Source organism: Osmerus mordax, chromosome 22 (genome assembly GCF_038355195.1).
Source record: "Osmerus mordax isolate fOsmMor3 chromosome 22, fOsmMor3.pri, whole genome shotgun sequence".
In the NCBI taxonomy this organism is placed as follows: domain Eukaryota; kingdom Metazoa; phylum Chordata; class Actinopteri; order Osmeriformes; family Osmeridae; genus Osmerus; species Osmerus mordax.
In genome coordinates, this window is record NC_090071.1 from 11,093,845 (window position 1) to 11,113,369 (window position 19,525).

At 53.0% G+C, this 19,525-nt stretch overlaps 1 protein-coding gene across 5 annotated transcripts in view; it reads left to right on the top strand.

The window, feature by feature from the left end:
- dmd (dystrophin) overlaps positions 1–19,525 on the top strand; it is a 75,434-nt gene that overhangs the window by 38,755 nt on the left and 17,154 nt on the right. For 4 of the 5 annotated variants that reach the window (XM_067260621.1, XM_067260618.1, XM_067260620.1 and 1 more), the window contains exons 30-60: positions 426–560; positions 796–945; positions 2,072–2,233; positions 3,211–3,312; positions 3,433–3,606; positions 3,816–3,971; positions 4,184–4,354; positions 4,610–4,789; positions 5,137–5,259; positions 5,540–5,710; positions 7,055–7,177; positions 7,287–7,421; positions 7,506–7,658; positions 8,819–8,989; positions 10,597–10,719; positions 10,831–11,003; positions 11,312–11,447; positions 12,056–12,231; positions 12,383–12,530; positions 12,640–12,777; positions 13,024–13,173; positions 13,354–13,452; positions 13,588–13,687; positions 14,704–14,873; positions 15,678–15,795; positions 15,923–16,134; positions 16,228–16,370; positions 16,586–16,775; positions 18,309–18,481; positions 18,577–18,733; positions 19,239–19,353. In XM_067260621.1, coding sequence (XP_067116722.1) covers positions 426–560; positions 796–945; positions 2,072–2,233; positions 3,211–3,312; positions 3,433–3,606; positions 3,816–3,971; positions 4,184–4,354; positions 4,610–4,789; positions 5,137–5,259; positions 5,540–5,710; positions 7,055–7,177; positions 7,287–7,421; positions 7,506–7,658; positions 8,819–8,989; positions 10,597–10,719; positions 10,831–11,003; positions 11,312–11,447; positions 12,056–12,231; positions 12,383–12,530; positions 12,640–12,777; positions 13,024–13,173; positions 13,354–13,452; positions 13,588–13,687; positions 14,704–14,873; positions 15,678–15,795; positions 15,923–16,134; positions 16,228–16,370; positions 16,586–16,775; positions 18,309–18,481; positions 18,577–18,733; positions 19,239–19,353 — 4,627 coding nt within the window. Of the gene's footprint in view, positions 1–425; positions 561–795; positions 946–2,071; positions 2,234–3,210; positions 3,313–3,432; positions 3,607–3,815; positions 3,972–4,183; positions 4,355–4,609; positions 4,790–5,136; positions 5,260–5,539; positions 5,711–7,054; positions 7,178–7,286; positions 7,422–7,505; positions 7,659–8,818; positions 8,990–10,596; positions 10,720–10,830; positions 11,004–11,311; positions 11,448–12,055; positions 12,232–12,382; positions 12,531–12,639; positions 12,778–13,023; positions 13,174–13,353; positions 13,453–13,587; positions 13,688–14,703; positions 14,874–15,677; positions 15,796–15,922; positions 16,135–16,227; positions 16,371–16,585; positions 16,776–17,771; positions 17,933–18,308; positions 18,482–18,576; positions 18,734–19,238; positions 19,354–19,525 lie in introns of those variants that run through there. The other variant, XM_067260622.1, reaches the window with a different exon arrangement.

Here is a 19,525-nt window from a genome sequence, read left to right on the forward strand (position 1 = left end):
TCTGTCTTCCTCTCTATCTCATTCTTTTGTCCTCTCCCTCTCTCCAGATTTTAGAATCAGCCCCAGTGGATTAACATAAAAGATGAACAGATAACATTAAACCATTAAAGCAGCACCGGCTTCAACCTGTCTCTGGGGAAATGAAAGGGTTGGACTGTTCCTCCTTTCTCGATTCCTTTACCCAGACTAGAACAACCACCAACATTTCTCTCTCTCGTTGTCTCTCTTCCTCTCTCTGTCTCTCTCTCTCTCTCTGTCTCTTTTTTCCTCTTTCTTTCTCTCCCTTTCTCCCTCCCTCCTCCTCTCCCTCCCTCCCTCCCTCCCTCCCTCCCTCCCTCCCTCCCTCCCTCCCTCCCTCCCTCCCTCCCTCCCTCTCTCTCTCTCTCTCTATCTATCTCTATCTATCTGTGTGTGCCTGTGTGCAGGAGGTGTGGGCGTGCTGGTGTGAGCTGCTGTCCTACCTGGAGCAGGAGAACACCTGGCTGGATCAGCTGGAGGCCCGGCTGGACGAGACGGACGCCCTGGAGGGAGGAGCTGAGGAGCTGCAAGAGGCCCTGGACGTCAGTGCCACACACACACACACACACATACGTACATACACATATGACCATAAACATTCATACACACACATGCACATACATATACACACACATGCACATACGTACATACGCATAGGTACATAGACATACATGCCTGCATACATACGTACACACACACACTCGTGCATACACACACACATACATATGTACATACACATGACTACATAGTCATACATACATGTGTGTGTTCATGTAGGCCCTGGAGGTGTTGCTACGGCACCCGGAGGACAACAGGAACCAGATCCGTGAGCTGGCCCAGACCCTGATGGACGGGGGGGTTCTGGACGAGCTGATTCAGCACAAACTAGACGCCTTCAACACACGCTGGGATGAGCTGATGCAGAGGGTGAGAACACACACACCAGTACACCAATAGAATGGATGTTGACACACACTCACACACAGGAACAGTATAGACACACACGCACAACATCAGTCTCGCAGGTTTTAGACTCCCTGTAGTCATGTGATGATATGATCCTCTGGACAGAACAGATTAGCATCATCATCATCACTATCCTATGCTGTGTGCAGGTCAGTCAGTCCGTGGCTGTGTAGGTGGCAGATCATAGTCAGGATCAGTGTGTTTGTGTCAGTATGAAGCTGGGAGGCTCTGCACCATGTGTGTTTGTCATCTATAAAGGAGAAGAGATAGTCCAGCTCTCTGATGGAACACGGGTCTTTGTAAGTATCGGCTGGCCGGCTGGCTGGCTGATTGACTAGCATTCTACCAGGCAGACTGCCTGGTAGAATGACTGACTGGTTGGGTGACTGGCTGGATGACCATCTATGTTTTTAACTGTTGACTATGCTGCAAACGCTTGGTCCCGTTTGTTTGGTTTCCGACAAACCGTTTGTTTGGGTTAGGGCTGGGTTTAGGGTTAGGGCTGGGTTTAGGGTTAGGGCTGGGGCTAGGACTGGGGACTATGAATGTGCAAAATTTATCTCAGACTAAGAATGGTGTTTGTGACGTGTATGTGTGGTGATATAGGTGTCAGGGTTAGTCTGGCTCAGTCCTAAAGATAGAACTCAGATCCCCAAGAGATTAAAGACTCACCTGCACATCCACGCACACACACACACACACACACACACACACACACACACACACACACACACACACACACTGTAAGATTATGACGTCCTTGTTTCCACCACGAAGCCCCTCCTTGTTACGGGAAGAGCAGAGAGTGTGTGGAGGAGGAAGGTCTAGGAGAGACACGGTTAGAACCAGGCTGTTGTGGAGGGAGAACGTTGTCGTCTACTAGGAGGAACGTGGGGATGTTGTTCCACGCAGACCTGGCGAGACGGAACCCAAGGAGCCCACCGCACGGGAGGGTACATCCGCGCGCGCGTGTAGGCGTAGGGCCCTTAAAGTGTACATTTAAGGATTTGTTTCCGACTGTGCTAACGTGCGTGTGCGTGTGCGCGTGTGCGTGTGCGTGTGTGTGTGTGTGTGTGTGTGCGTGCAGGCGGTGAGGAGGCAGCAGCAGCTGGAGGAGAGCGTGCGCTGGGCGCAGGAGAACGACAAGGCCCTGCGCCTCATCCAGGACTCTCTGGACGCCACCGACCGTCACCTGACCTCCTACCTGGCTGACCATATAGACGCTGCCCAGATACCTCAGGAGGCGCAGGTACCTGCGGAGGAGGAACCCTCCGGATAACAGGAGGAGAGGAGGGCAGGGGAGGAGGGCAGGGGAGGGGGGCAGGGCAGGGGAGGAGGGCAGGGGAGGGGGGCAGGGGAGGGGGGCAGGGGAGGGGGGCAGGGGAGGAGGGCAGGGGAAGGGGGCAGGGGAGGGGAGGGGGGCAGGGGAGGAGGGCAGGGGAGGAGGGCAGGGGAGGGGGGCAGGGGAGGGAAGGGAAGGGGAGGGGAGGAGGGCGGGGCAGGGCAGGGGGGCAGGGGAGGGCAGGGGAGGGGAGGAGGGCAGGGGAGGGGGGCAGGGGAGGGGAGGAGGGCAGGGGAGGGGAGGGGAGGAGGGCAGGGGAGGAAAGGCGCAGAGGGAGTTGGCTGTCTAGGCGGTGGTCGTTAGTCCTGGAACTCAGGCAGTTGTTCAGCTGAATTAGCCTTCTCTTTCTTTCTCTCTCTGTTTTTCTCTTTCTCCCACACATACTACCTTGACTCACGGTCTATAGAAACAGAGTGTTTCATTGCAATACAGACACACACAAACACACACACACACCAAAGACGGAAAGGCACAAACAAACACAAGCAGACACAGCCTCTCATTGCCAGGCATCCTGCTGAAATGAGATGCCAAGTGTAAGAATGGTGGGCTTTGACAGATGACAGAAGAGAAGAATGCCGGAGAAGAATGAGAGAGCGAAGAACAGGAAGAATTTGGAGAGCAGAGTAGGAGAGAGAGAGGGGGGGGAAGAAAAACTGATTAACCACACACACGCACACACAGAGACACACTAAATCACTCAAAATAGGTTTTCAAAGCCGCTCACTTAGGAAAGAGAGCGAGAAAGAGAGAGGCTCTGTTTTTTCTCCAGAGCCTGCGATGGCCCCCTGGTGGGGGAGGAGGGGGGTGCGGCATGACGACGGCCCCTTGTTAGTGACCAGTCTATTCACTTGTGTGTGTGTGTGTGTGTGTGTGTCCAACAGAAAATCCAGACAGAGCTGAACGGGCATGAGGGGACCCTGGAGGAGATGAAGAAGAAGAACCTGGAGAATGAGAGGTTTCTCAGCCAGATAGACATGACCCAGGTACACACACACACACACACACACAGCCGCATGGACCTGGGCCCACATCGAAATCACACACCACCTAAACGAATACCTTTTTTTTTAACCGAAGGTGTGTGTGTGTTTGTCCCCCTGCAGAAGAAGCTGGCAGATGTGTGCGTGAAGTTCCGCCTGTTCCAGAAGCCGGCCCACTTCGAGGAGCGTCTGCAGGCGTGCGAGGGCGTGCTGGCGGAGGTCAGGGGTCATCTGGGCGTGCTGGACATCCGCAGCGTGGAGCAGGACGTGGTGCAGGCTCAGCTGGAGCAGTGCATGGTGGGAGAAACACACATCCTCTCCCTCTCTTTCCCTCTGACTGCCTCTCTCTCTCTGTCTGCCTGCCTATCTGTCTCTGTTTTTGTCTCCTCACCTCCCTCTCTCTCTGTCTCTCTCTCTATCTGTCTGTATATGTCTCCCAACCACTGTCTCTCTCTCTCACTTGTGCTAGTTGTAATGTGTTGTCTGTGTCTCTCGCCCTCCGGTAGAAGTTCTATAAGAGTCTGAGTGAGGTGAAGTCAGAGGTGGAGACGGTGATCAAGACTGGACGTCAGATTGTTGCCAGGCAACAGACGGAGCAGCCCAAGGAGCTTGATGATAGGCTGACCGCTCTGAAGCTGCTCTACAACCAGCTGGGATCACAGGTCAGCCCAATCTCCTGTCCCGACCCAACACGACCAGCCAATCACACGCATTGACCCGACACAACCAGCCAATTACAATCATCCACACTGCACAGCAGTCCAAACAATACAAACAACCAAAATGACCAGCCTCATCACACATCCTTACACAAGAGCCCCTGTGTGTGTGTGTGTGTGTGTGTGTGTGTGTGTGTGTGTGCGTGTGCACGCAGGTAACAGAAGGAAAGCAGGAACTAGAGAAGAGTTTGAAGTTGTCCAGGAAGTTGCGTAAGGAAGTGAACAGTCTGACAGAGTGGCTGGCGGCGACGGATGCAGAGCTGACCAGACGCTCGTCTGTGGAGGGCATGCCCAGAGACCTGGAGGCAGAGGTGGCCTGGGCCAAGGTACACCCACACACACACACACACACACACACACACACACACCCTCGACCCTGATGGCAAAGAAAAACATTTGGTGGATCATTCTCCTCAATTTCTGTGTGTCGATGTCTCTGTGTTTGTGTGTTTCTGTATGTGTGTGTGTGTGTGTGTATGTCTTGTGTGTGTCTGTGTCTTTGTATGTGTGTGTGTCTCTGTATGCGTGTGTCTCCGTTTGTGTGTGTGTCTGTGTGTGTGTCTATGTGTGTATGCGTGCAGGGCGTGCGGGCTGAGACAGAGCAGCGTGAGCCCCAGCTGCGGGGCGTGGTGGAGCTGGCGGAGGCGCTGAAGGAGGTGCTGAGGGGCAAGGGGGGCCTGGTGGACGACAAGATCAGCCTGCTGCACTGCAACTGGATCGCCGTCACCTCCCGCGCAGAGGAGTGGCTCAACCTGCTGCTGGTGAGTCTGGAGGACGAGGAGACGAGGAGACGGGGGGCTGTTTGTGTGTGTGTTTAGCTACAGAGTATGTGTGTGTCTGTATAGTTTTTGTTTTTGCTAGAATGTCTGCGCGTGTGTGGTGAGAGTGTGTATATGTACTTGGAGAGTCTTTGTAGCTTGTGTGTGTGTGTGTGTGTGTGGCAGGAAGCAGCAGTAGTTATCTGTGTTTCTGTACCGTCTGAAAAGTGAAGGACACTGAAAGGCCATTGTTACTGACAGTATCTCACCCTGACTCTTATCTCTGTCACACACACTCCCACGCGCACACACTCACACACACGCACCCCCACACACACTCTCCCTTGCAGGACTACCAGCGGCAGATGGAGACCCTGGATGGAGACATAGCTCAGATCAACATGTGGATGGACGGAGCAGAGACACAAATGGACACTCTGGACGCCGAGGGACCCAACGACCAGGTCCTCCAGGTCAGGACGTGTGTGTGTGTGTGTGTGTGTGTGTGTATATACGGTGGGTGGTTTGTTTTTGATAGATGAGTAGTAATTCATTTTGTCGCTGTATGCTAGCTTCTCCCTCTCTGCGTTTCACTGGCTCGTTCTCTCGTTTTTCGTCCCTTTCCCCATCTCTCTCTCTTTTTTCCATCCTTCCTTTCTCCCTTTGAATGTGCAGTGTAGCTGCTCGGTGCATGTCTCATTCTCAAGGTCTGGAAAGTAAAGACCTGTGTTCTGTGTGTGTGTGTGTGTCCAGACGCTGCGTGCGGAGCTGGAGGGGATGCGGGGGAAGGTGGAGTCTGTGCGGGAGCTGGGTCAGGACCTCATGTCCACCCGGGGGGAGCACTGCCAGGCCACCGTGCGGCCCAGACTGGAACAGCTCAACCAGCGCTTCGATATCATCACCCAGCGCATCTCCTCAGGACTGGTAACGCACACACACACACACACACAGGCACACATACCCTGAAAATACCATCATCACACATACACACTTACACAGATCAGCACAGAGAGACAGCTGTGTGTGTGTGCGTGTTCTTGAACCATGACCCAGTTTGAAGACATTCTTCGTTGGGACTGCTTCACCTCATGAAGATACTTCAGACGCACACACACACACACACACACACATTCCCAGAGCTGATTAGAATAACAGCTGTAATAGCTTCAATAGCAAAACATCAAACAGAAGTGTGCAGTTCTACACTACTCGTTATTTTGTCTCTCCTTTCTGTTTCCAACTGTATTCCTCTGTCCTTCCTTCTCCCTCACACACCCTCTCTCTCTCCTTCACCCCCCCTCTCTCTCTCCTTCCCTCTCCCTCACACGCCCTCTCTCTCTCCTTCCCTCTCCCTCACACCCTCTCTCTCTCCTTCCCTCTCCCTCACACGCCCTCTCTCTCTCCTTCCCTCTCCCTCACACGCCCTCTCTCTCCTTCCTTCTCCCTCACACGCCCTGTCTCTCTCCTTCCCTCTCCCTGGCCCGCCCGCCCTCTCTCTCTCCTTCCCTCTCCCTCACACGCCCTCTCTCCTTCACCCCCCCCCTCTCTCTCCTTCCCTCTCCCTCACACACCCTCTCTCTCTCCTTCCCTCTCCCTCACACGCCCTCTCTCTCTCCTTCCCTCTCCCTCACACACCCTCTCTCCCTCCTTCCCTCTCCCTGGCATGCCCGCTCTCTCTCCTTCCCTCTCCCTCACACGCCCTCTCTCTCTCCTTCCCTCTCCCTCACACGCCCTCTCTCTCTCCTTCCCTCTCCCTCACACGCCCTCTCTCTCTCCCTCACACGCCCTCTCTCTCTCCTTCCCTCTCCCTCACACGCCCTCTCTCTCCTTCCTTCTCCCTCACACGCCCTGTCTCTCTCCTTCCCTCTCCCTGGCCCGCCCGCCCTCTCTCTCTCCTTCCCTCTCCCTCACACGCCCTCTCTCCTTCACCCCCCCCCCTCTCTCTCCTTCCCTCTCCCTCACACACCCTCTCTCTCTCCTTCCCTCTCCCTCACACGCCCTCTCTCTCTCCTTCCCTCTCCCTCACACACCCTCTCTCCCTCCTTCCCTCTCCCTGGCATGCCCGCTCTCTCTCCTTCCCTCTCCCTCACACGCCCTCTCTCTCTCCTTCCCTCTCCCTCACACGCCCTCTCTCTCTCCTTCCCTCTCCCTCACACGCCCTCTCTCTCTCCCTCACACGCCCTCTCTCTCTCCTTCCCTCTCCCTCACACGCCCTCTCTCTCCTTCCTTCTCCCTCACACGCCCTGTCTCTCTCCTTCACCCCCCCAGATGGCTGCCTCCCCCAGAGAGCTGGAGCAGTACCACAGTGAGGCTCAGATCTGGCTGGAGCTCCTGGAGGAGGAGGTGAAGCAGGGGGACAACCTGAAGGAGGAGGACTTCACCCAGGATGGGGTAACACACACACACACACACACACACACACACACATACACACACTCCCATGGTGGTTGCTGCGTGGTCTGAGTGTGTGAAGCCCCCCCCCCCCCCCCCCCCCCCGCAGGACTGTGAGGAGGGTGCAGTACAGGAGCTGCTCCAGCAGGGGGAGAGCCTCCAGAGGAGAGCTCCAGACCAGGGGGAGAGAGAGCAGATCCGCATCAAACACAACCAGCTCCACTCCAAGTACAACACCGTCAAGGTACACACGCGCGCACACACGCGCCATGACGTCTCTTTCGTCTCCATCAGGTCCATTTCAGCAGATGTCTGTGTGCGTGTGTAGGATCTGCGTGGCGTGCGGAGGACCAAGGCCCTGGCCATCGCGCCCCAGTGGTACCAGTACCGCAGGAAGTCCGATGACCTGCTGGCCTGGCTGGAGCACATCCAGAGGAGCGTGGCTGAGCTGCCAGACCCCCCAGAGGAGCCACGCGTCAAGGTGACACCACACACCTGACTGACTGACTGGTTGACTGATGGACTGGTTGACTGATGGACTGGTTGATTGGCTGACTGACTATACCAGTGGACTGCTGACCACCTGACTGTCTGGACCACTGACTGATCAACTGAATAATAACTTTATTTGCAGGCTCTCTGTACACCCTTTCTCTCTCTCTCTCTCTCTCTCTGTCTCTCTGTCTCTCTGTCTCTCTGTCTCTCTGTCTCTCTGTCTCTCTCTCTCTCTGTCTCTCTGTCTGTCTGTGTAACATATTCACACACACAGACTGCTGTTACCTCTCTAACATCCCTCCAGGAGCGCGGTCAGGCTGACCGTGTGTGTGTGTGTCTCTGTTGCAGATGATCACTATGACATTCCGCTAACCCAGAGTCACCTGTCATAACCACACCTTCACCTGTCTCCGCGGAGACCAGCAATAGTGTCTGTCTCTCCGTCTGTCCTCTCGAGTCATTCCACGGCTTCTTTTCCCCCCTGTCCCCCCCCCCTCCTCCTCACACAACAACACCTCAGGGTGTTAGTCTAAATGCTCCCCAGTGCGACAGGGACATGCGCGTCCCCTGTCAGACAGATCCGCAGGGTTTCGCAAAGCCCAGTCCTTCCTGTCAACACGTGCGCCTAGACGCACACCCCTAGACACTCACACACACGTGTTAAGCTAAGGGGCCAGTGACTGTAACTGTTTCTGTTGTCAATAAAGCCTCTCAGAGCAGCTCTGTCTCTATTCATTTTCCGGTCTCATGCAGCTCTTACGGGGCTGTGTGTGTGTACGTGCATGCTTGTAGATGTGAGCGTGTGGAGGGAGTGTGTCTGTGGTTTCTAAGAGGGTGTAGGTGTGGGGTTCAAAGGGTGTGTGTGTGTGTGGGGGGGGGGGGGGTTATATGTGTGTGTGTTCATCAGGGTGTTTGTATGCATATAAGGGTGTGTGTGTTGTTCTGTGTGTGTGGATGGTTATAAGGGTATGTATGTGTGTGTATGTGTGTTTATCAGAGTGTATGCATGAATGGTTATGAAGGTGTTACATGAATCCCTGGGTGAAATATTATTTTCGTGATGTGTCCTTTTGTTGTGAGAATCACCTTGGACCTGTCTGTGTGTGTGTGTGTGTGTGTGCCTGTTTGTGTGCGTGCGTGCAATAGGAAATTGACACAGAGCTGGATGAGAAGAGGGCGGAGCTGGGACAGGTGCAGGGATTGGCCAAACAGCTCTCAGAAGCTGGTGCTGCCAATCTGGTGAAGCCCCGCCTCTCCCAGTTGATTGGGCGCTGGGAGGAGGTGGAGGGCCAGTTCACACCCTTCAGACGCCAACGTGTGAGTTCCACTGCCCCGCCCCTCAAACCATGACAACCAACTACTAACCAATCGCAACTAACTGGGTGCTGAATTCACCTGACTGACAGTTGATCACACAGAGAAGTAGCCAGATGATTGACAACCAATAATTATTTCAGACTACCTATAAACCAATCAGAGCCCTAAAACTAAGCTGGTATGATGACATAGTCAGTCAACAGGAAGGAGTGTTGTTTGTTAGTTTTTTAGTTTATCTGTTTCTGTTTTTCCGTTTGTTTACGTCTGCATTTGGAGCATGCTGCTCTCACCTCTCATTTCCTGTTCTCTCTGGTTCTCTCTCGCCATTCGCTGCTCACGGCATGCCCTGTCCACCAATCACCTCACTCCCCTCAGTCACCATGTGTGCTGCCTTCTCAACCAATCAGTAACCGTGTATGTATCCAGTCACCCAATCACAAAGCCCAACAGCTGTCTCTCCCACTCACACATTTACATTTAATCATTTAGCAGACGCTCTTATCCAGAGAGACTTACAGTAAGTACAGGGACATTCCTCGAGGCAAGTAGGGTGAAGTGCCTTGCCCAAGGACACAACGTCATTTGGCACAACCCCCATACAAACCCATACACACCCACAACCACATGCATACAGACACAGCTTAGTCTAATACTGTGTGAGAGCTGTGTGTGTGTGTGTGCGCATGTGTGTGTGTGTGTGTGTGTGTGTGTGTGTGTGCGCATGTGTGTGTGTGTGTGTGCGTGTGTCTGCTCTCAGACGGCTAGATCTGATAACAGCACGAGGATTTGTCCTTATCATTACCTAACACAGTTGGAAAGGTGGTGGTGATGGTGGGGAGGGGGGGGGGGGAACGCATGACATGTACAGCAAAGTGTGGGGGTCAATAGGTAGGACCGGCTTTCGAGATGGTTGTGAGGATTGAAGTATTCACCGTGGGTTGAGTGAACTGAACGCACACACTGCACATTATCAATGAGCCTGCCAGACCCAGGAGGGTGGGATGCCAAAACAGGTGACAAGGACACACCCAGACCCCCTCACGTGACAGCTGTGTGTGGACGTGAGTGCCAGGGGGGGCAGCAGGAGAAGGTGTCGTAAGGCCAGGCAGCACGACACACACCGTCACGGACAATACCCACACACTTTTTACGCACGTCTGGTCGGGCCCCACGCGCTTCCATCTGCAGGGTAGCAAGGACAGGTTTCAGAGGGGTTCCGTTCAGTCAACCAATCACGGTGCAGGACCTAACGGTCACATGTCCAGTGCAAAGTTGTAAAGCGTGCCTGTGACACCCCAGTCCAACACGGAGAAGGGCGCCGATGTTACCACACCTTTACCCCCCAGCAGGGGGCAGCAAGGTTTAACCCCCTCCTTAGAGAGTACAGCCCTAATGCCTGTTCACTGGAGGAGAGCTGGGCTGTGTCGGAGTTGATACTGTAGTTGCATAGAAGTTAAGACTAAAGACAGCTAACTGTCTGGGTTAAGGTTTGGCATGGTCAGTCAATTGGGTTTGGTGATTTTCCCCGTGTGTGGATGTGTGTGAATATATGTGTGTGTTTGTTTTTGTATGTGTGTGTATGCGTGTGTGTGTGTGTACACTACCAGGATTACCTGTTGGAGCTACAGGGTCTCCTACGCTCCGTGTCAGAGACAGACTTCCTGCTCAACTCTCCAGAGTACTGGCTGGCCTCCTACTACAACCTACCCCAACAGGAAACATGCCTTCAGGTCAGTCAGTCTGTGGAAAGAACAATCTCTGTGGCTTCTTTCCATACTGGGCTCTGTGGGTGTCTACTGACTGTGTGTGTGTGTGTACTGACTTTGTGTGTGTGTGTCCAGGAGGTGCAGCAGAGCGTGGAGAAGCTCTCCCCTCCAGTAGAGGGCGCTCTGGCCAGGAGGGAGGAGGTGGTGTCCCAGGCCAGGCCGGGGGAGGGACGCAGGGTACAGGAAGCTGCCCTGCTCCTCAGCATCAACTGGGACAAGCTGAAGCAGCTGCTGAACGACAGGCGCACGTATGCACGCGCACACACACACACACACATACTATTTCTCTTTCTCTCTGTCACACGCGCACACACACACTATCTCTCTTTCTCTCTGTCACACGCGCACACACACAGACTATCTCTCTTTCTCTCTGTCACACGCACAAACACACACTATCTCTCTTTCTCTCTGTCACACACAAACACGCACACACATTATCTGTCACACAAATGCGCACAGACATGCAGGTTGAGCATGTGTTCCACCCATAATCACACAGATAAACAGTTCCTGTTTTGATAACATTTTCCACCAATTGTGTGTGTGTGTTCAGGCGCTGGGAGGGGTGCAATGCAAAGTGGCACCAGTTCACGGTGGACCAGACTACGCTGGGGGCGTGGCTTAGTGATGCCGAGACGACGCTGAAGCAGGCGAACTCTGACCCTGCCCAGGCCAGACCACACCTGAAGGTGAGACTGAGAGAGGGAGGGAGAGAGAGAGAGATAAAGGGAGAGATAGAGATAAAGGGAGAGAGAGAGATGAAGGGAGGGAGGGAGGGAGAGAGAGCAGTGGTAGGTTAGAGGATTATATTGGAGTGTCAAAATCAGAGCAACTGATGGTTGCTAACAGTTGAATGTGTGCGTGTGTGTGTTGGTGTGTGTGTGTGTGTGTGTCACTTTCATCACTTGTCTAGACCACAGTCTGGTTCTGTGATGGTTCCTCAAGGCCATCTGGGTAGATAGGACAAAGGTGTGTGTGTGTGTGTGTGTGAGTGAGAATGAGAGAGAGAGTAGGAGGGTAAAAGAAGCAGCTTGCCTTTGAAGATGCCAGCTGTCTTCCTCCTTCAAATACACACTCTTCACCCCCGCCCCCCCCCCCCCCACACACACACACACACCACCCGCATTCTCACACTCAATTCCTCATGATGCTTCACTCCATAGATAAAACCCTGTTACGACTTGACGTTCTCAAACTCCACAAGTTCCACACTTTTGAGAAGGTTCCAGAAGTTCAGTTCTTAACAGGTGACCGTGACGGAGCTCACCCCTGACCTCTGACCCTATAACTCTGGCAGGAGCTGCAGGAGGGCGCGGCGTCCCAGGGGGCCGTGCTGGAAGGCGTGAACACGGCGGGGGAGGAGATCGCTCAGCAGAGCACGCCTGACGACTCGGCCCACATCAGGCTACAGCTCAACACGCTAAACACACGCTGGAACTCTGTGTCCCAACAGCTTAGCGACCACAAGAGGAGGTACCTGTGTGTGTGTGTGTGTGTCTGTGTGTGTGTGTGTGTGTGTAGGAGTGTGTAAGTTAAATATCTATGCAAAGAAAACCAGACGTTGTTTGGGGGGTGGGAGCTGTCTTTTAATCAGATCTGTGTGTGTTTGTGTGTGGGCGTGCAGATCTGCAGATGCGCGCACTGCAGCAGCAGAGCTGCAGGAAGATATGAGCGGATTCCTGGTCTGGTTGGACGAGGCGGAGCAAGTTGTGGCCACGCCCCTGGATCCTACTGATCACGCCCACATCACTGACACTCTGGAGAAGGTCCAGGTACTAGACATGAAGGGAAGGGGAATTCAATACAGTAGTTCCTGTCTTGATTGCATTGGTGCAACCAAGATTAGACAAGTATGAGTGCAACCAAGTACGTGTGTGTCAGGTTCGCGTTGAGCAGCTGCCGAACAAGAAGAATGCGGTGGACGACCTGAACGGCAGGCTCGGCAGTGCATCACTTCCTGCTGACAAGAAGAAGGCCTTGGGCCCCACCATCAAGATCATCAACACACGCTGGACACAGGTCACCACACACACACACACAGGTCACCACACACACACACACAGGTCACCACACACACACACACACAGGTCACCACACACACACAGGTCACCACACACACACAGGTCACCACAGACACACACACACAGGTCACAACACACACACGCACACACAGGTCACCACACACACACACACTGTATCGCTGCAAACGAGCTCCCCGTGGTTCTCCCCACTCTGAGCATGCTGTGGGGTCCTGTGTGTGTGTAGGTGTCCAGGGAGCTGCCTGAGAAGCAGCTCCAGCTGGAGGCCATGCTGAGGGAGCTGACGGGGCTGCAGCAGCAGCTGTCAGACCTCTGCCTCTGGGCCCGAACCACCAGGACCTCCCTGGAGCAGGGCCCGGAGGACCTGGACCCCAAGGTACCGCACCTCACACCCAGCACCAGCAGATGGGGTTGTTCCCCTTCCATGTAACCTCGTGGCACTACCCTGCTGGAGAAGGGTGACAGTTATACTTATGTTGTTGTTGACGTGGTTTTTGATTGTGTTGTTGTTGTTTTTGTTGATGATGTTGTTGTTGTTGATGTTGTCGTTGTCCAGTTGGTGGAGGCGGTGCAGGCCAGGCAGCCGGAGGTGGAGTCTGTGCTGGCCAGAGCAGATCAGCTGTACAAGGACTCGCCCCCTGGCCAACCAGAGAAGGTCTGGAACAGGAAATAGGAGATCTTGACCATTCTGACCTGGGGAACCTCAATCTCCTTTAGTCAACATGCCCTCACCGCGTGTGTGTGTGTGTGTGTGTGTGTGTGTGTGTGTGTGTGTGTGCGCGTGCTGCAGGAGCGGTATGACAAGCTGTCAGATGATTGGACGGTTATCCTGGAACTCCTCCAACGGCACAGAGAAAGGATGGCTGCCCTCCTCATCGCCAAGACAACCAGTAAGAGCCAGACGCACACCTCACCATGTGTCCGAAGGCTGAAATATACTTCGCGCTAAGTACGTGTGCGCGTTCGCTGAATGGCTGCCACACATGTCGTCCGTTTGGTGCGCACCTTGTGCACGTCTCCCTGGCTCTTAATGATACGCATACGCAAGGTGCAATACCAGCAGAAATCGGATTGGGAAAGGTTGCTTTAGGCAATCTCCTTTGTCTAGCTAGCTTGCTGAAGCAGAGTATCAACTAGTTCATGAGCCGAAATGCCACGCTGGGCTCGAGGGGAGAGAGATTATGGCAGTGACGGGACATAGGTGCGAGGCGTCACTGAAATCATACTGGCGTCCGAATTACAGCAAGAGGAAGGAGTGGAGCAACATCCTTGCAACGACATCTGGGACACCGAAGCGACTGGGACAGACAACAGAGAGGGAGTTTAATGGAGGCGATGAGTGAAGGGGTTGAATCACAACAATCGTGGAGGAGGTTGTATGAATCTAATTGGAAAGAGTATCTCTTCTTAGTTTTGCTTCACATATGACCACAATTTCACTGGCTCACTCCCTTTGACGTCAAACTTCAAATATTTCTCTCTGAGGAACATCAACACTGGTCAGATGGGCTGTACACCAAAGATCCTCTGACGTGCTGAGAGATCAAATAGGTCCCAGCGAAGAAGCAGAAGCAGCCAACACAGCAGCAAACATCTGAGCTCGCAATCACACGTGAAGACATTCATTAGCAATAGCCCGCCTTCTATGGCGCCACGGTTATTGCTGCTGTACAAAATCTGAAGTGGTTCCTCACAGCGCATTTAGTCAGAAACGATTTTGTCGCTGGGCTGCCTCCTCGTGGCCGTAGCTTTTAAACACCAATGTTGACATAAAGAATGAGGTGGAGTATGTGAACATGCCACGTTTAGCTTTCGCGTACACACACACGTAAGAAACTGTATGAGTATAATCTCAGCCTGTCCAGGTCACATGACGGTAACTGGATTGTGTGTGTGTGTCGTCTAGCCGAGACTCTAACAGGAAGTACCCAGGGGGAACCTGCAGCTCTGGCCCAGTTCAACAAGACCTGGGCGGAGCTCACTGATTGGCTGTCGCTGTTGGACAACATGGTGCAGAACCAGAGGGTGACGGTGGCTGACCTGGAGGACATCAACGACACCATGGCCAAGCTGCAGGTCAGCAGGGCTCATCCTGGGGCAGAGGGTCACAAGGGCTATCTATAAAGTCTTTAGGAGTCTTCTGTGCTATCTAGTAGAACCCGGCGCACGACTTTCTTGATCTCTCTCCTGCTAGGTTTCTGACCCTTACTCCACCATTACTCCACCATTACTCCACCATTACTCGTTCCCACAATGCGCGTGTCCACTCCCACCTGCAAACTTTCTGACCATTCACGCCTAAAACACGTTATTTTAATGTGTAGTATTATTAAAGAGATCCATACCTGTTGCTAGTAAGGTAACAACATGATGTCTAGTGCATAATTACATTAATACTATGCTTGGGAGTTTTCTTCAGGTGCATTTGTTCACCCCATCCTTCTGGTTAGAATCGCTGGCCATTCTCTGGCTGCAATCATCCCAAAGTAGTCTTCTAGTATCTAGCTGGTTACATTTACATTTAGTCATTTAGCAGACGCTCTTATCCAGAGCGACTTACAGTAAGTACAGGGACATTCCCCCGAGGCAAGTAGGGTGAAGTGCCTTGCCCAAGGACACAACGTCAGTTGGCATGACCGGGAATCGAACTGGCAACCTTTGGATTACCAGCCCGATTCCCTCACCGCTCAGCCACCTGACCCACTATGGTTACTACTGGTTAGGGGGTCACCTGGTGTAGCAATGCATACATCTAGTTCCTGCTCTAACTCTATGGTGTCCCTGTGTGTTGATGCTGTACTGATTACTTATTCTGTGGTGTGGCTGTATGCTGATGCCTGTATGCTAACTCTTCTTCTGTGGTGTGGTTGGGCTGGACAGGGCTCTTTACTGGAGCTGGAGCAGAGGCGCCCCCAGCTGGACAGCCAGATCACTGCAGCACAGAACCTCAAGAACAAGACCTCCAACCAGGAGACCCGCACCGCCATCACCGACCGCAGTACGACCACACACACACACACCGACCGCAGAACGACCAACACACCCACACCACACATCTACCCCAGTAGGATGGGGCTGATAGCTGGCTGGCTATTGACAGTGTCATGTCATATGTTTGTGTGTAGTTGATAGGCTGCAGGCTCACTGGGAGGAGTCCCAGGGAAAACTCACTGAAAGGACTCATCAGCTCCAGAACATGTTGAAGGACTCCAGTAATTGGCTGGATGCCAGGAAGGAGGTGGAGCCTCTCATCAAACAAGCCAATGAGAAGCTGGAGTCCTGGAGAGAGATCTCCTACACTGTGGACGCTCTGAAAAAACAGAACTCTGAGCTTAAGGTAGAACACACACAAACACAGAAGGAGATGATGATGTAGCACCATCCTGTCCTCTTGTCTCACACTATATTCTCTCATGCGTTGCCGTGGTAGCACTTTGTGAAGGAGCTACGTCAGTGGCAGCCCCTTGTGGACTCGACCAATCAGCTGGCAGATAAGTTGTTGACCCTGTACGCAGACGATGACACACACAAAGTCACCCACGTGAACACAGCCTGGGAGCACATCAATGAGCGGTAAGACCACACACACACATGCACGCTTACACACACATACACACAGATACATGTCTACAAACACATTTCCCCTAGTGGGATCAATAAAAATGACTTGACTTGACATGCGCACATTTATAAACACACACGTGTGTGTGCGTTTATCTGTGTGTGCATACGTGTGTGTGTGTTTGCTTGTGCGTGTGTGTTTGTGTGTGTGTGTGTGTGTGCTGCAGGGTGGGGGACAGGGAGGCAGCTCTGGAAGCAGCTCTCCGCCTCCTGCAGCAGTTCTACCTGGACCTGGAGAAGTTCCTCAACTGGCTGGCCGAGGCAGAGACCACCTGCAGCGTCCTGCTGGACGCCACGCACCAGCAGCAGCTGCAGGAAGACCCCGACGCTGCACGCCACCTGCTGGGCCAGTGGAAGGTCTGCAGGAGGGGAGGATGGGTGCAGGGAGGGAGGGGAGGATGGATGCAGGGAGGGAGGGGAGGATGGATGGATGGACGGGAGGATGGATGTAGGAATGGTTGGGTGGATTAGTAAAGGGATGGAGGGGAGGATGGAGGGATGGATGGAGGGTTGGGTTTTTGATGCAGGCATCATTGGGATGATAGTTCAGGTGAGGATTTGCTCCTAGTTCAGGTCCTTGTATAAACTGGCTGGTATGGCAGGAATGCTACTGTCAGTCTGCCAGGGGGGTGGGGGGGAGGGGACGCACAGTCTATGGCCCCCCACTGCATTGTGGGTAGACACAAGGGTCTGTTCATACAGGGAACATTTCTGACCTTCAGTCCCCTATCGCCCACTCTCTCCTCTCACTCTCCTTCTCTCTCTTTCTCTCATTCTCTCTCTCTCTCTTTCTCTCTCTCTCTCTCTCTCTCTGTCGCTCTGTCCCCCCCCTCTCTGTGGGAACAACAGCGTCAGTGTGTGTACATCAACCAGCCTTCTGTGCTTCATTAGATCTCTCTTACACACATACACATACACACAGGCAGAGGGAATATACATAAATGGCAAACAACATATTTCTGTCATGCACATAACATGCTGATATACACTCTCTGTGTGCAAAGTACAGATAAGAAGAACTGGAAAAAGAGCACGACCATCCAGTTATCCACTTTCTCTCTTTCCCCTGCGTTGCTCCTCTCTCTCTCTCTCTCTCTCTCTCTCTCTCTCTCTCTCTCTCTCTCTCTCTCTCTCTCTCTCTCTCTCTCTCTCTCTCTCTCTCTCTCTCTCTCTCTCTCTCTCTCTCTCTCTCTCTCTCTCTCTCTCTCTCTCTCTCTCTCTCTCTCTCTCTCTCTCTCTCTCTCTCTCTCTCTCTCTCTCTCTCTCTCTCTCTCTCTCTCTCTCTCTCTCTCTCTCTCTCTCCCCCTGCTTCCCCTCTCTCTCTTTCCCCAGCCCCCTCTCCCTCTCGTTTTCCACACATATACAAATGAACATGAAGTGCCCATGCATCCAGTTTGAAGACAGGAAGAGAGGAGAGTAGAGTAGAGTGGATCAGATCATAGTACAGTAGACATGACGCGTGTGTCCAGAAACATCTAGAAGTTATGCTGCGAAGGAAGACCTACCGTGTTCAGGTCAGACCTCCGAATTTGCTTTACATCCCGACTGTGTGCGTGCGCGAGTCCTGTTGACAGCACAGTAACTGTTTAATCCAGATATGAGAGAGATATTGTATGTTCAAATAGCTGTGTGGTGTCTCAGTTCTGCAAGAGGGTTAACGTGTTATTTTTACCCAGTCAAGCTATTTTAAACAAGTTTCATTAGAAACTGTTTTTTTTGTGCACAAATGTGTGTTGATGTGTCTGATGTCTGTGTTGATGTGTCTGATGTCTGTGTGGATCTGTGTCTAATGTCTGTGTGTATCTGTGTCTGATGTCTGTGTGTTTATGTGTGTGTATGTGTATGTGTGTATCTGTCTGTGTGTGTGTATCTGTGTGTGTGTGCGTGTAGGAGCTGCAGGAGGAGATTGATGGCCACACTGAGCTGTACCACTCCCTGGATGAGAAGGGCCAGCGTATCCTGGCGTCGCTGGGCGGCTCCGATGACGCCTCGCTGCTCCAGCGTCGCCTTGACAACATGGGGCAGCGGTGGGAGGAGCTACGCAGCAAAGCCCTCAGCATGAGGTGGGCGGGACTAAGGCCTGCTGTCCAATCATCAATCGTACAGTGGAAAAACGTATGTCTTACCTACGTGTGTGTGTGTGTATGTGTGTGTATAGGGCCCACCTGGACTCAGAGATGGCGCCGTGGAAACGGGTCCACATGACCCTGCAGGAACTGCTGAACTGGTTGCAGGTCAAAGGTCAGCAGCTGGAGCAGGAGCCACCAGTAGGGGGCGACGTCCCAGCGGTACAGCTGCAGCTGGACACACACCGGGTAAGGAAGTGAGGAGGGGTCAGGGCCATGTTCTATATGGTTAGAGTTCAGGGCTAGGGGTCAGAGGTCAGGTTCAAGCTGGAGAGCTGATGAGGACAGGCCCACCTTAAGGCAGTAGTAGGTAGACTTGGGTTAAACTTGTCAAGGACAAAATACAAATCCCTAACACACTGGGAGCCTAAAGAATAATAGACATGGCCGTTTAGTACAGAGGTCACAGTATATTATAATTCTGTGTCAGTGCTCATCAAGTATGCAGCCATGTTCATTAGCCAGCCTAGTGTATAACTCAGACTAGGCTAGGCTAGGCTGGGCTAGGGGAACTAGCCTGCTGGTGGAGGTCTGGGCCTGGCTCGACAACCACAGATAGTTCTGTCACTAGACCGGTTGCCATGGCACCTGAGATGAGCTGTTTGGCTTTGGTCGTCTGCTTGTCTTGACTCCCTTGTGTGTGTGTACGTGCGTGTGTGTAATGCTGTGTGTGTGTGTGTGTGTGTGTGTGCAGGGTTTCAGGAGGGACCTGAGGGCTAAGGAGCCGGTGGTGAGCAGAGCGTTGGATGACGTCAGAGTCTTCCTGTCTGAGCTGCCTGCTGAGGACACCCCCCCTCCAGACAAGAGAGGTACACACACTACACACACACACTACACGCACACACTACACACTAAATGTAGTCACGTCAAGTCAGTTTATTTATAAAGCACATTTTAAAACAGCCAACACCGACCAAAGTGCTGTACAAAGTTATCAAATAAGGCCAAAAACTATAAATAGAAACGACAGACAAACAAAAC